This window comes from Lethenteron reissneri, chromosome 37 (genome assembly GCF_015708825.2).
Source record: "Lethenteron reissneri isolate LAM-NWPU_2019-01 chromosome 37, ASM1570882v1, whole genome shotgun sequence".
NCBI lineage: Eukaryota > Metazoa > Chordata > Hyperoartia > Petromyzontiformes > Petromyzontidae > Lethenteron > Lethenteron reissneri.
In genome coordinates this window covers 3,652,657-3,667,562 of record NC_083815.1, presented here as the reverse complement: position 1 = coordinate 3,667,562, position 14,906 = coordinate 3,652,657, and the positions used below count along the sequence as shown (strand labels likewise).

The 14,906-nt window shown below is 52.0% G+C and overlaps 1 protein-coding gene across 1 annotated transcript in view; it reads right to left on the bottom strand.

The window, feature by feature from the left end:
• The window catches only part of GOLGB1 (golgin B1), a 51,674-nt gene that overhangs the window by 9,312 nt on the left and 27,456 nt on the right, over positions 1 to 14,906 (bottom strand). The window contains exons 17-19 of the mRNA XM_061566503.1: positions 2,242 to 14,505; positions 1,128 to 1,433; positions 48 to 428 (exon numbers count right to left, since the gene is read on the bottom strand). Of these exons, the coding sequence (XP_061422487.1) occupies positions 48 to 428; positions 1,128 to 1,433; positions 2,242 to 14,505 (12,951 nt within the window). The remainder of the gene's footprint in view (positions 1 to 47; positions 429 to 1,127; positions 1,434 to 2,241; positions 14,506 to 14,906) is intronic.

Genomic DNA, 14,906 nt, shown 5'->3' with positions numbered 1-14,906 from the left:
ATTGATAAAAGGGCTGTACGTGCACATTTCAAGCTCGTTCACCGTACCAGTCGGTCGCGGTCGTCCTGCAGTGTGGCCAGCGAGTTCCGCAAGCTCTGCACCTCGGCCTGGCTCTGCTCCGCAGCCGGCACCGCCGTCTCCGCCGCCGCCCCCAGTCTCCTCTCCTCCATCCTGCGTGGCTCCCTCGGCGGCGCGTGAGCCTCCGTGCGCAACGCCACCTTCTGCACCGCTTCTGCTTCCTCCTCCCACGCCGTCCCTCCCGGGGCACCGGCGCGCGAGGACGACGCAGCCGGCAGACGTGCGAGCTCGGCGTCGCGCCGCGCCAGCTGCTCCGTGAGCTCGTCGACGCGCGACTCCAGGTGGAGGATGGACTCGTCGGACCGGAGGGCGGCAAGCTCGCCGGCAAGGCCCTCATTGTCATCAAGCGCCTGCGGGGGCAACCATTCACAAACAACGATTGCACAACGCTACTGGAACTGGTAGGGGGTGGGCTTCTGCCACTGTCAGTCAGCTTGGGTGTCACACGCCATGGGAAATGAGCTACTTCATTCACTGATGGAGACCGTATATGAATGAGTGTTTGGCACAAGAGTTAAAGCAATGTAGAACTCTTAGGTGACCCTACCCTATGCGTGAAACCCAGTTTGTTCTGGCCATAATATCCATAGTTGTGATGTACTTCTTTTCGCCCACATCTATGACTCCCACCATCACATACATGTAAAGATCAGCGCGAGATAACGAAACCCCCCACAAGCCACACAGGGCTTGAGGTCCGAATCCAGCAGTGGGTTGACAAAATGGCTGTACGTGCACATGGTTGGCTATGTACGGTGCGAAAGAAGTTCACCAGACATGTACAAGCACAGACTCACTGTATATGTGTGCCAAATTCTAGCTTTCTGGCTTATTCATAACATCATAAGCATATACACGGTCACAGCCATAACCATCTATGCTTATTAGCTATTCCTTGTAAAATGAGTTAGGAGGACATCATTCATCTCCCGTCTACAGCCCTGAGCCGATGGGGGATGTTCCATTCCAGCTTGTTACAAACGGACAGCCCGATGGAGAGCAGAGCTCAGGCCTAAATGTGGGTTTCAAAAGCGTTTAAAAGCCGTCACCTTCGCCAAGTCCTCCCGCATCCGTGCCAGTTCCGTCCTCAGCGACGGCAGCTCCTCGTCGCCCCCTGGCGTCGCACGGCTTCCCGAGCCGACCCCGGTCTCCAGCTGGTCGCGTTCGGCCTGCAGGGAAGCGAGGGCCCCCCGGAGCGCACGGCACTGCTCCCCCTGCTGCCGGGCCTCGTGCGTGGCCTGCGCCGCGGCCAGCTCGGCGGCCTGCAGCTCGTGCACCAGCTCGGCGACGCGCTCATCGCTCGTCTCCGACTGCACCCGCAGAACGCCGCTCTCGTGACGCAGCGACGCAAGGTCCTGCGTGCAGAGGCAGGCACTTAGGGTCGCGGGGGGTCTTCCGTGATGGGAAACGGTTGGTTCAAATTAAAGTAAACGATAAACTATTTTTATTTTGCCAGGTAAGGCCCACTGAGTTTTGTAGCTCTTTTTCAGAAGTGACCTGGCTATCACAAATGATAGCTCAACAAAAAGTGGCTCATCACGTGGAAATTTATAGCGGCCAAATACTCTTAATTGCATGTCGATTCTAAATGTGGAGGGGAAAAGCGGAACACCCGGAGAAAAATCCACATGACCACAGGGAGAACATGCAAACTCCAAATATATAAGCGTCAGGGTCGAAACACAACCGCCTGAATACCAGGCAAGGTAGTTAACATCTCGCCACTGTGCAATGGGATAACACAAGTTAATTATGTCTGAAACGGAAGGTTATTTATAAATAGCTGTCTTGTCAACATGTAATGTACTTGGTGCCATATTACGTACATGTTTCCATTAAACAAGTATCAAATATTAGTCATATTATACGAAACATTGAATGTCGAGTTATATTCCACCTAATAACACTGGTTTACATTTAAGTGAAACATCGACCTTTTTTCATTATTTAACTGCATCTATTTTTGTATCCCGACTCATTTTATTCTCATTAACCATGTCTGTATACTTAAGCCATGATTGACTGACCTAAAATATTAGCTTTATATTTATAAGTAATCCTCGTCAGCTTCAGCCCACATGTGTCCATCACAAAGAATACAGCATAGCCTGTGAAGAATTTATAAATTTTTTTTAAACATCACTTTGAACACTCGTATCTCACCTTGTTGTAGCTGGCCTCGACTTCCTTCAGCTTTCTGTCGGCCTCCTGTTGGGCTTCAACGAGCTTGCCTTCGGCTCGTTGTACCTTGCCTTCACTAGCAGCGAGCTCCTCCCCCAGCCGCCGGCACTCTGCTGTAACAGAGTCCAACTTCTGCTGCAACTCACCAAGTCGGTCGTCTCTCAAGAGCTGCTCTTTCTCACCGATCAGGCCGGCGACCTCCGTCTCAAGGTCCTCCACCTTTGCTGACAGCTGCTCGCCATCACCCCGAAGCGATGCGATAGTTTCCTCCCTCTCGCCCATGACCTTGTGCAGCCGAGACACTTCCCTCTCCACGTCAGCCTTTTCGTTCTCAAGTGTGCGGATCTTGTCCAGCTGCTTCTTAAGCAGCTGCTTGCGCTGGGAGTCCTTCAGGGTCAGTACCTGGTCCAGGTCTTCGCGGTAGCGGGCAAGCTGCGCGCTTAGACGCGCATTCTCTGCATTGAGATCGTCGGCCTGCGCCAGAAGGTCCCTGATCTCCTGCTGCAGGCCGTTGGCCTCGGAGGCCGCCTCCTGGATTAGCTGGTCCTTCTCGCTCATCTTGGTCAGGTGGAGCGCCTCCAGGGACTTGTACTCGGAGACCACGTTGTCGCGGTCGGCCTGCAGCGAAGCCATCGATTTGGTAAATGCTTCAAGCTTTTTCTGAAAGCTGTCCTTGTCTTCGTAGGCCTTTTTCACTTTAGCCTCCATGCTCGTCAGACGGTCTGCCATCTTTTGCAGTTCTCTCTCGGCCTTCAGATTTTGTTCATTAGCGGCTTCCAATTTCTCCGCTTGATGCCGCAATTCCTGCTCGTGACCCTGCCGGGCGTCGGACAGAATTTCAGACACCTCGCTCTCCTTCGTCACCAAGAGCCTTGAGATCGCCTCCTCTTTGCTCGCGATGACTCCTTCCAGCTGCTCCGTGAGTTGCCTTTGGTTCTGCACGTCCGTCTGTAATTCATCGCAGGCGAGCATCAGCCTCTGCAGCTCCTTTTCCTTTCGATGAACGTCCTCTTGCAGCAGTTCCTGTGATGCCCTCAGTTCATCCATGGTTTTCTTCGCATTTGCACTTATTTCGGCAAGATTGTCGTTACTGTCCTTAAGCTGCTTCAGTTCTTCTTCGGCCTGTGCGAACAACCTGGTCACTTCATTGAGCCTTTCGGTCAGAGCGTTATTGGCCGAGGTCCAATCGTCCTTCTCCTGTTCGTGCTCTGCCATGACCTTCTGGTAGCTCGATTCGACCTCGCTGTTCATTTGCTCGAGCCTTGACGATCTTATGCCAAGCTCCTCCACCTGGATGCGGAGATTCTTTGCCTCATCTTGGAGCTTCTGACACAGGTCCTCCTTGAGCAGCACCTCCTTCTCCTTCTGCTCGATGGACTCCTGGAAGCGGTTCTCCCACTTCTTAGTCTCTTCGAGCACGCGGTCTCGGTCGTCCTGCAGTGACGTCATGCTGCGTGTGAATGCCGCGAGGCGCGCCAGGCTCTCGTTCACGCTACTCTGCAGCTGCCTGTTCTCCAGGTCCTTGATGTTCACCGTCGCCTGCAGGTCAAGCGTGTCTGCCTCAAACCGGAGCTTCTCCCGTCTTACCATTTCCATCTGCTCGTGCAAGTTCTGGAGATCTTTTCGCTGCTTCTCCCTTTCGGCTGCGAGCTTGCGTTCGACTTCTTCTTCTCTCCGTTTGAGCTGGGTTTTGAGCTGTTCCTCCTGCTTTTGCATCTCTTCCTTGATTCTGTCGTTCTCCGCCAGGACGCGGGCGACCTCGCTCTGCGTGTCGTCAATATTAATTTTGCACTCCGAGAGCTCGGCTTCAAGCCTAGCCTTCTCCTCTGCCGCGCCGCTCAGTCTGAATCTCGCCGCACTGAGCTCATTCTGAACGTCGTTGCGTACAACTTCCAGAGCTTTCACCGTTTTCTCTAGGCCAGTGATCCTCTGCTGGTACTTGATGCAGTCTCGCTGGAACTGGCTCAGTTCCTGCTGCTTCTCCCGGAGCAGCTCTTGCAGCTCCTTGGCCCGTCCCCGTGTACCCTCACTCCCGCGCTCCACCGTACGCAACCGCTCTTCAAATTCCCGCGCCACTCGCGTCTGCGTCTGCTGCCGCTCGCGAACCACCTGCTCCTTTTCCTCCTCTGCCTCACGCAACATCGCCTGGAAGCCCTGCGCCTCGTTCTCCAGCTCCGTTATTCTTTCGTTGTACGAATCAATGTCCTCTTGGTAGTTTGCGATCGTCCCATTGAGCTCTGCCATCTGGTTCATTAAGCTTTCCTCCAGGTCTCCTTTCTCCTGTTCAAGCTCCTCGTTTTTACGTACCATTTCGGCCAAATCAGCTTCGCGTTTCTCCAATTCACTTTGCAGTCTCTGCAGTGTCTCTGACACTTCGTGGATCCTCCGATTGCTGTTAACAAGTTCCATTTCCAATGCCTCTTTCACATTTTTTATTTTACCAAATGCCTCCTGCACCCCTTCTAGTTCTTCTTCCAATATCTTTTTATCATCCTCAAGGATTTGCACCTTCTCGGCAAGAATGACTGGCTCTTTCTCCCCTTCCTTGCCGTAGTCATCCTGCAGCAAGTCGGCGAAGGACACCTGCCTGCTCTCTTCTACTCTGGGTCCTGAGACTTCCTCCACCTTCTCAATCAGTGCAGCCTTCTCAGTCAGCACCGCCTGAAGCTGACCATCCTTCTGTGCCAGTTCTGTGCTTAGGTCCTGCACACGCAAATTAAGTCCTTCAATTTCTGCTTGCAGAGTTTCGACATCCACGCGTCTCTCTAACGACACATGCTCCCTTCCCCATTCTCCACTGAGCTCGTCCATTTTCTGCTTGAGCTCACACAATTCCTGTTTCAATGACTCCGTCTCTTGTTCCTTTTCACCGACTTCAAGTCGCAATTTTTCTTGGGCTTCCCGCAGGGCACGATTTTCCTCATCAAACCGACCGTGCAGCCCATCTCTCTCCGTGACCTCGGCTTCGATACTGAATTTATAGGCATTCTTGTCTCTATCGGTAAGAATGCCTTGGAGCTCTAGAGCCAGCCTCTCCACCTCTTCCTCCAGCTCATGAATCTTCTGCTGCTTCGTCTTGGCAAACTTTCGCATCTTCTCCTTCAGCTTCTCACCCTCCCCCTGGGCCTCCTCAACCTGCTTCAGCAGGCCCTGCTTTTCGGTCTCAGATGCGCTCAGCCGGGACAGGACCTCCTGCTTCTCCTGCCGGACGCTCTCCACAAGGTGCTTCATCCGCTCCATCTGCCCGCTCACATTCTCGTATGACTGCAGCAGGGTCTCGTATTCCTCGCGCAGCTCTTGGTGTTTTGCCTGCCATTCAGAATCCTCGGTCACCTGAGTTTGTTTCACGTCCTCCAACACTTTCCCCAGTTCTTCTTTCTCCCTCACTACACCGTCCTTCTCTCGTGTTACAGCGTCCATCATCATTTTTAGGCTTTCACAGGAGGCCTCCAGGTTCTGGTTTTCCTCAAGGATGCGATCCACTTCCGCTATCAACTTTTGCTTATCTCCCTGGAGAACGCCAACCTTTGTAACGAGACCCTCATTGGCTTTCGTTAGTTCGGCGAGCTTGCGCTCCAAATTTAGCATGTTGCCCTTTTCCTCTTTAGCTTTGTCATCTTGCGCCGACACGAGTTTCACAGACAGAGTCTCAAGCTCCTGTTTCATGTCAACCAATTTTCCTTCGAGGGACAAAACCTTGTTGAGCAAGTCGGATTTTTCCTCGGAAAGTGTCGCGTTGCTTGTTTTCAGGACGCTGTTTTCCCGTATGACTTCTTTTCTCGAGATAAGGGCAGCCTGGAGTTTCCGATTGAGCATATCTTTGCCCTTGGCGTCCCCATCGGGGCTTTCCTCTGATACCGTTTTTTGCTGCACCTCCTGGGCCTCCACTCGTAGCCTCGACACGACCTCCTCGTGCTGCTGCTGCTCTTTCCTGAGCTGGATCTCCAGGGCGTCCAGAGCCGAGTCTCTTTCCAGAAGCGTAGCCATGAGCGTGTCAACATGTTGGCTCTGCTCCACGATCTGTTGGGAAAGGTGCTCGATTTCTGTGACTTTTTCAGCCATCGTGACCCTCAGCATTTCCATTTCAGATTTCAAAAGTGAAAGCTCCTGCAAGTCATATTCTACGGATGTTCCGTCAGTTCTTGGTTTTCCATCTTCGACTTCTGACGGCATTGGTGCACTTGTCATGAGCTTCTGCTCACTTTCTACATTAATGCTTTCCACCTGATGATCTTGAATAGGCGTTTCTGTCTGGGGAGGCTTCCCCATATCATGATGTCCATCACTCTTCTCTGGCTCTTCCACAGTCTTCTCTTTACTGACCTGCTCGAGTGCTAGCTTGAGGCTTTCGTTCTCGGCTGCAGCACATTGCCACTGCTCGCGGAGTCCTTCTGCCTCTTGTTGGCGCCTTGACTCCAGATCTCGCAAGGCTTCTTCCAAAGCCATTTTCACATCTTCCTTCAATCTAAGCTCTTCCTGAGCTTCATGCAATTCGGCCAAAAGTTTGGCCTTTTCGCTATTAAATTGGTCAAGGTCATTCTCTAACCTTTCCAAATGGCTCCTCAATTCGGCAACCAGATTTTCTTTACTCTGCAGCCTGCTCTGAAATTCCTCGAAGACAACCTGCTTCTCATCCAGCTGCCTTTGGAAGAACGTTATCTGAGCTTGATGTTCATCCTCTAATCTGCGAAAAGCGTCCTCCGTGTCAGAATCTTTGTTTCTCAACTTATTCTCCAGTGTCTGCATGTCATTCTGATTGTCCGCCACCAGAGCTTGCAGTTCGAGCACTTCAGCTTGGTGATTCTCGTTGGAGCGTTCCACGGAGGCTTGCAACTCCGCAAACCGAGCATCGTGTCCCTGCAGCTCGCAGCGCAGCCTCCAGATAGTCTCCTGCTTCTCTTCTAGCTGGGTCTCAAACTCTAAAATCTTCACGTTCTGCTCGTCCAGCTCCTGGGCCTGCACGATGGCCCTCTGCGACAGCTCGCCGTGTTCCTCCTTCTGCTGCCTCAGCTGCTCGCGGTGGTGCTTGTCTTTCTCTTGACCTTTGCGAATGGTCTCCTTGCGCGACAGCAGAGCCTCGTCAAGCTTTCGCTGCAGTTGCTTATTCTCCTGCTGTGTCCCCAGCAGGACTGCCAGAAGCTCAGAGAGTGACGTGGCATTAGCGAGTGTGACGGCACCGGGCAGCTCCTCAACTTCCTCCATCTGCACATCGATCACTGCAGCCTCCATGCTGCTGTTGCTCACAGCACGGATCTTATCCAGCTCCAGCTGCAGTTGGCATTTTTCTTGCTTAAAGGATATTTCACTGGACTCGGGGACAGACATCAATTCTGAAAATTTCGATTCCTTCTCCACTAAGGCTTGGGTTACGTCCGAAACATTTGTTTCCAAGACCACGTCCGCCTTGGGTATGCCCTCATCATCAGGCTGCTGCACTCTTACTTGCAGTTCTTCAATCAACAAGTCCTTGGCTGCGAGCGTTTCTTTGAGCGAGTTTACATTGGCCTCCTTGTTTTCGAGTTGCAATCTGAGGTCCTCAAGCTGGTGCTCCCTCTCACCGAGGAGCTGCTGCGCTTCGGCAAGCTGGGCTGCCAGCTTGGATGTTTCCTCTTGAAGCTGTATGTTTTGCCCCTCTTTGTGACCCTCCTCCTTTGCATGGGAACCTGCTTTTTCTAGCTCTGCAACCTTCTTCATCAAGTCTTTCCTAATCACAAGTGCAGCTTGGAGCTTCTTTTTCATTTGCTCTTTGTCTTTGGACAGTGACTCAATTTTAGACAGCAGGCCCTGTTTATCAGCCATCAACCTTTCCACTTGATTGTGCAAATGCTCTTTGTCCTCTTCTGTGTGTCCAGTTGGTCTGGGTTCTACCTCACTGCTTGGTGGCTGCATGGATTTTGCCATGGCATTTGGATTCAACAGGAGGTCTTCTTTCTCCTTTAGTAACAGACTAATCTGACCTTGCAGTTCTTGGCAAAGAATCTCTTTCTCCTGCGCAAGTATCTCCAGTCTTGTGCTTAATTCCTTGTTTTCCTTGGCAAGAATCTGCACCTGAGATGTTAGCTCACTCCCGTCCTGTTGCAGAGCAGATGTCGCACTTTGTGGTATTTCCACTGCATCTTCTTGCTGCTCTTGCTTTTGCGAGGCTGGCAGTTGGCTGCTCACGCGAGATCCATCTTCCTCTATAATAGGAAGGATATCAGTAATATGTCCAGCATCTACATCTACTTTGGGAATTCTTTCACCAGCGTTGAGTTGTTCAGTGAGATGCTTTATTATCTGCTCTTTTTTTAACAATTCTGCATGAAGATTATCCCTATCTTGAGCAGTAAAATTTACTCCATTTGTCTTCCGTTGGAGCTCCTGCGGCTCTGTCGAGAAATGTTCTCTGCCTGGTGAAGGCGGGGCAGCCTGGCTGGCTTCCAGCTTCTCCTGCTGCGCCCCACTCAGGGCCTCATCCAGCTGTTTGACGCGATTAGTCAAAACGAACTTCTCCTCTTCCAGCGCCACAAGCTTGTCCGATAGACTCTGCGTAATTTCATTCAACTCTGCCGACTTGTCAGAAAGCGACTTTTCAAGCAGCCCCCTCTCGACCTCCTTATCATCCAGATTACTTTGCAAATGGCTCAGCTGCTCGCCTTGCTCCCTCAGTGCCAGCGTGAGCTCCTCCGCCTTGCCCTGCTTCTCAGTCACCAGCAGCTCCTGGCTGCGGATCATTTCTTCGCTCCTCTTGAACTGCTCCTGAGCCTCAGCGAGCCTCTGCTGGAGGCCCTCCATCTCCCGCTGGATCTCTTGCACTTTGCCGTCCTTTGCGCGCAGCTCGTTTTCCAAGCTGCTCAGACGCTCCGTGAGCAGATCGCCGGTCTGGGCTGCTAGCACCAACCTCTGCAGCTCGTCCTCCTTCTGCTGCAGGGCTTGCTGGTAGTGGGCTTCGCGAGACTGTCTGTCTTGGACCTCTTGCTCGACCCACTTCCTCAGGCCCTCCAGCTCTGAACACCGTCCGTCGTAAAGCTGCTGCAAGCTCTGCAGGGCCAGCTGGTGTTTTTGCACATCTTCACTGCCGCTCTTGAGAGCTTCCATCTCTTGGCTTTGAGCAATGATTTGCGTCTGCAAGCCTTGGAGGACCTCATCTTTCAACTTCACGTTTTCCGTGAGTTCTTCACAGCGCTGCCCGATGTGCTTCAACTGTGATTTCATAGCGTCCAGGTGCTCGCCCTGACTGTCGTACCTCATTTGCAGATCAGACAAATCCTTGTCCTTTTGCTGAAGATAGGACGTTTGCTCTTTGATGTGCTCTCCCCTTTCTTGCAGTTCCATTTGCAGAAGGTCAACCTCTTTACCCAACGCCTCGACGTTGTCTTGCAAAGACTGTACATCAGCGCACTCTGCTTCCTTGGCTCTTACTGCCTCCTTCAAAGCCTCCATTCCGTCAGCCTGCGACGCAAACTTGTCCTGCAGCGACAGAAATGCCTGTTCCTTTTCCTGGAGCGAATGTTGAAATTTTTGCATCTCGCTTGCTTCGCGAGACCTCAGGTCATTGAGCTCACCCTCTGTACGGGTCAGGGACTCGAGGTACTCAGCCATCTGGGCCTTCAACAGCTGATTCTCTTCTGCAGAGAGCGTCGCCTGTGCCGTCAACTGACCCCGAGCAACTCCCAGCTCACCGCTCGTTTCCTCCAGCTTCTTCTCCAGGTCGGCCACCAGCCGCACTTTGTCCGCTACCTCCTTTTGTCCCTCCTCAACAAGGCGACGGTACTCATTGACCTGCAGGGAAAGGTCGTTGTATGCTTTTGCGCCATCGTTGTTCTGGCCCAAAAGGCCGTTGTACTTGTCCTTCCAATCATTCACCTCGGCCTCATACAGAGACTCCTTCTCTTTGAGGAGGACATCGAGGTTTTCATTTTCCGCAATCCTCTCCTTCAACTGCACCTGTACTGCGTCGACCTGCTGCAAGTGCAGCGATGCATCCTCTTGCAGTTTCAGCACGGCATTGGACAGCTGTTCTTTGAGGGCGGCAATCTGCATCTCCTGCTCTTCCAGGCGGTTCCTGTGCACGGCACTCTGCCTCTCCATTTCCACACGCAGGCTCTCGAGCGCATCATCTTTCTGGCCCACCTCGGACGCCATGCTGTTTGACAATGCAGCGACTTGTTTCTCTTTGGTTTCAACGATCTCCTTGAGGTACCTGTTTTCACGCTCCTGCTCAGACAGCTTGCCCCTCTCTTCGGAAACGCTTGTTTGCAGAGAACGGATCTCTTGCTCCGCTTTTGTGGTGGCTTCCGTCAACAAACCGCTCTGCGTTTGTGCTTCTGAGAGACTCTCTCCGAGAAGAAGAATGTCTCTCTCTTTATCCGATAAAGATTGCTGCAGGGTGCTATATTCGCTGTCCTTCAATTTAATCTTTTCAGTCAATTCAATAAGTTGTGCCTCTTTCTCTGTTATGTTCTCACTAAGCAATTTAATATCTTCGTCTTTCTTCACGAGCGCCTCCTTTAGAGAAGATAGGTCACGCTCTCTTGCTGCAAGAGTTTGGTTCAGCAATTCGATTTCTTTCTCCCGGATGCCAGCAGTCTCTTGTAGGTGGTTATTGATCTCAGCCTTCTTTGCGCACTCAGAGCTCAGTGATTCGTTGGTGTGATCCAGCAACTGCCTTAGTGATACCAAAATCTGCTCCTTCTCAACCAAATGCTCTCTCACAGTTGACAGCTGCTTCTGCGTCTCTCCACAACTTTCATGGAGCAAAAAAACTGCCTGCTCTTTGCCTGCAAGGGTTTCTCTGAGAGAACAGATTTCCTGCTCCTTCGAAGCAACACTTTCCTTTAGCAGGCCGTTTTCCCTGCACGTTTCCTCCTTGCTTCCTTCCACAGAGGCCTTCTCAGCCTCGGCCTCGGCAAGCCTTCCTTGTAAATCCCGCAAGTCCTGATCCCTGGCAGCGATGAGCCGCTCTGTTTCGGTCACGCTCTCACAGAGGGCTGTGATCTGCTTTACCTTCTCTTCGACGGATTCCCTCAGAGAAATTATCTGACGCTCCTTTTCTGCTGTCGATTCCTGTAGCTGGCCGACTGTGGCGGTTCTGTGTGATAATTCTGCAGTCAGAGCCTCTACCCTGTGTGTGCTCTCCTGCACGGCTTCCTTTAGTAACCGCACCTCTTGCTCTCTCTCAGCCAAGTGTTCCTTTGCTGATTCAATTTCTTTGTCGCTTCCCTTTAGTGCTTCACCGAGAGAGCAAATTTCTTTGTCTTTTTGCAAATCGCTGTCCCTCAGTAGTGCAACCTCCTTTTCTCTTTTGGATAAAGTCTCTCTCAACAGGTTGTTTTCCTTTTCCTTGCTCGCCTTGCTCTCCTTCAGTGAATGAGCCTCCCTCTTGGCTTTCCCAAAACTCTTTTTCACCGATTGGAGCTCCTTTTCTTGCTTCGCTAAACTTTCCTTAAGCGATTTTATCTCGGTCTCTCTTTCCGCGACGCTGGCACCAAGCAGGTCGCTCTGCCTCGCCCTTTCCTCGAGCGCTGTCCTAAGAGCCTCTAGCCCACGCTCTTTTTCCGAGACGCACTCCTGCAGAGAGTAAATCTGCTGCTCCTGCTCGGCAAAATGGGTCCGCACGGTCTCGTTGCTCTGCTCGAGAGTCTGGGTGACGGTGCTCAATTGGTGCTCTTTCTCCGCAAAGTTTTTCTTCAGCTGTTCTAGCTCCTGTGTCCTCTCGAGAAAATTTTGTTCCAGGGACGTGATTTGATGTTCTTTGCTTCTCAAGCTCTCTTCAAGAGAGCCAATAAAACTGTATTTGGCAGCTAAGGTATCTTGCAGTTCAGTGTTTTCTTTATCTTTCTTTGACTTGCTCTTTATGAGCTCAGCGATCTTTTCATCAGCTTCTGCAAACCTATCCTTTAGTGACTGTGCTTCTCTCTCCACAGCAGCACACTTGTCCGTCAGCAAACCGATTTCTCGATCTCTTTTCGAGGCGATTTCTTCAAGGGAGACGCACTTTTGCTCTTCGTCCGCAAGCGACCGTGTCAGCTGTTTGACGCGGTCGTCTTTGTCGGCGACGTCTTCCTTCAATGCCCGAATATCCTGATCTCTCTCGTCACCTTGCTCCGTCAGCGAGGCAATGAGGCTCTGCTTCTCCTCAAGGGTCTGCCTAATTAGCTTCAGTTCCTTGTTTTTTTCTGCAAAGTGCCCTCTCAACTCGTCGCTCTCCTGCAGCTGCAGCTGTAAGCTCTCGTTTGACGAAAGCAGCTCTTGCTCCCTCTGCCTCAGCGTCTCCTGCACGGAGTTTAGCTCCGCTTCTTTCGCGGCAAAATTCTGCTTGATCAGGGCGTTCTCCTGCTCCTTTTGAGCTTTGCCGTCTCTGAGTGAAGAAGTTTCTCTCTCAGCCTCGCCAAACCTCTCCTGCAGCTGACGCAGCTCCTGCTCTGTGTGAAGCGCTGCCTCGTTTAACAGGTTAATCTCCTTCACCTTTTCCGAGAGAGATGCTTCTACCCTTTCTTTCTCTTCCCGAAGACAGCTTATTTGCTGGTCTTTGTCAGTGATGTCATGCCTCAGAGTGCTTAACTCCCCATCCTTATTTGCTAATTCTGCTGTCAGTGACTCAACCCTCTGCAATGTCGCCTCTATGGATCCTCTCAGCACTCGCTCCTCTTGCTCCTTCTCGGTGAAGTGTCCTCTGAGAGCTTCAAGCTCTTGTTCCCTTTCCCTCAAAGTCTCTGAAATCAAGAGTGACTCCTGCTCCTTTGAGGCGAGACTTTTCTTCAGCAGGCCGTTTTCCCTGCACTTCTCCTCCTTGCTTCCTTCCACTGAGGCCTTCTCAGCCTCGGCCTCTGCAAACCTTCCTTCGAAATCCCGCAAGTCCTGATCCCTGGCAGCGACGAGCCGCTCGATTTTGGTCACGTTCTCACGGAGAGCTATGATCTGCTTTTCCTTCTCTTCGACGGATTCACTCAGATCATTTATTCGATGCTCCTTTTCTGCCGTCGACTCCTGCAGCTGGCTAACCTCGCTGGTTCTGTTTGATAATTCTACACTCAGTCCCTCTGTCCTTTGTGTGCTCTCATGCACGGCTACTTTTAGTAAGCTCGCCTCTTGCTCTCTCTCGGCCAAGTGTTCCTTTACCGATTCAAGTTCTTTTTCCCTGCCCTTCACAGCTTCGTGAAGTTGAGAAATCTCTTGAGCCTTTTGTGAATTACTGTCCGCTAATGAAACTGTTTCCTGTTGTTTTTCAAACAACGCCTCCGTGAGTTTGGTGTTTTCTATGTCTTTAACCCTATTGCTTTCTTGGAGAGCAGCGATTTGTTGTTCAGCCTCTAGAACTTGCGACTTTAACAAGCCTGTTTCACGCTCAAAACTTTCTCTAGCGGTCCCTATAAATGCTTCTTTATCTGTGAGGCTTTGCTGCAGGCAGTCCACTTGTTTGAGAATATCAGTTAGCCTTTCATTAACAGACGCACTCTCCTGGTCTCTGTCAGAGAAAGCCTTATGTAGAGAATTCAATTCTTCCTCCTTTTCTGCCGCAACACTTTTCAGAAACACTAAATCCTCCTTTGAATGCTTAAGGCTGTCGGTAATGGAGTTTAACTCTGCTGCTTTCTCTTCCAAGTTCTTTATCAGCAGCTTGTTTTCTCTTTCTTTATCCGCAACAGCTTCCCTGAGTAGATGAAACTCTTCTTGCGTGCCTGTGATATTCCCCTTCAAGCCTTTGATCAACTCGTCCTTCTGCGCTACGGTCTCGGCGAGCGAGCGATTTTTGTCCTCGGTCTGTCCGACGACCTCTCTCAGGGTCCTCAGCTCTTGCTCCCCCGCGCTGCAATCGCTGCGGAGCTGCTTGGCCTCCTCCTCCTTCTGCGCTAGGGCAACCCGCAGACTCCCGAGGTTGGCGTTGAGCCCGGCAACGCTCTCGCGAGTCGACAGTGCGATCCTCTCGTGCTCCGCGAGGCTGTCCCTCGTCGCGGCCGCCTCCCTGTCGAGAGTGACCAGGGCCTCCTTGAGGGCGTCGACCTCGCGTTCCCGCAACGCGAAATCCTCGCGCAGTCCCTCGATCTCGCGCTCGCGCTCGGCGAGGCTGTCCCGCGTGCGGAGCCCTTCCAGCTGCTGCTCAGAGAGGCTTTCCTGCAGCGCGTCAAGCTGTCGCTCACGCTCCTGCAGGCCGGCAATGAGCCGCCCGCGCTCCTCCGCGTGACTGGACTGCAGTCGCTCCACGTCCTCCGCGGCCTGGTCCAGCTCCTGCCGCAGTGACGCGGCGGTGGCCTCGTGCTGCCGTGCCTACAAGAAAAGATAAAGGTGTCCTCTGTTAAGGTTCGACACAGACTGCCGGGGCAAGTGTTGTGTGAGCGAGCACCGGTGAAGGTCGGTGCGGCGCCACACGGGTTGGTCAGCGCCACACCAGGTACTCATTCGTGGTTGAGCGAACCTAGAGAAGGCTCAGATATAGTTAAATTAATAGCCACTGATGTTAGCCATAGCTAAAAATCTAACTCAGGTAAGCTTGGTTTGTAGCACACTGCACTACCCATGACGCCACACATGACAAACATCCACGCACTTGCCATGTCCTATATTTAATAGCACTTTTAACAGTTCCTCTTTCAATGTAAAAAAAGTGGGCTTGAGCAAGACACACCAAGAGGAATAAGAGTGGCAGCCATGGGACACATTGGAGAAAA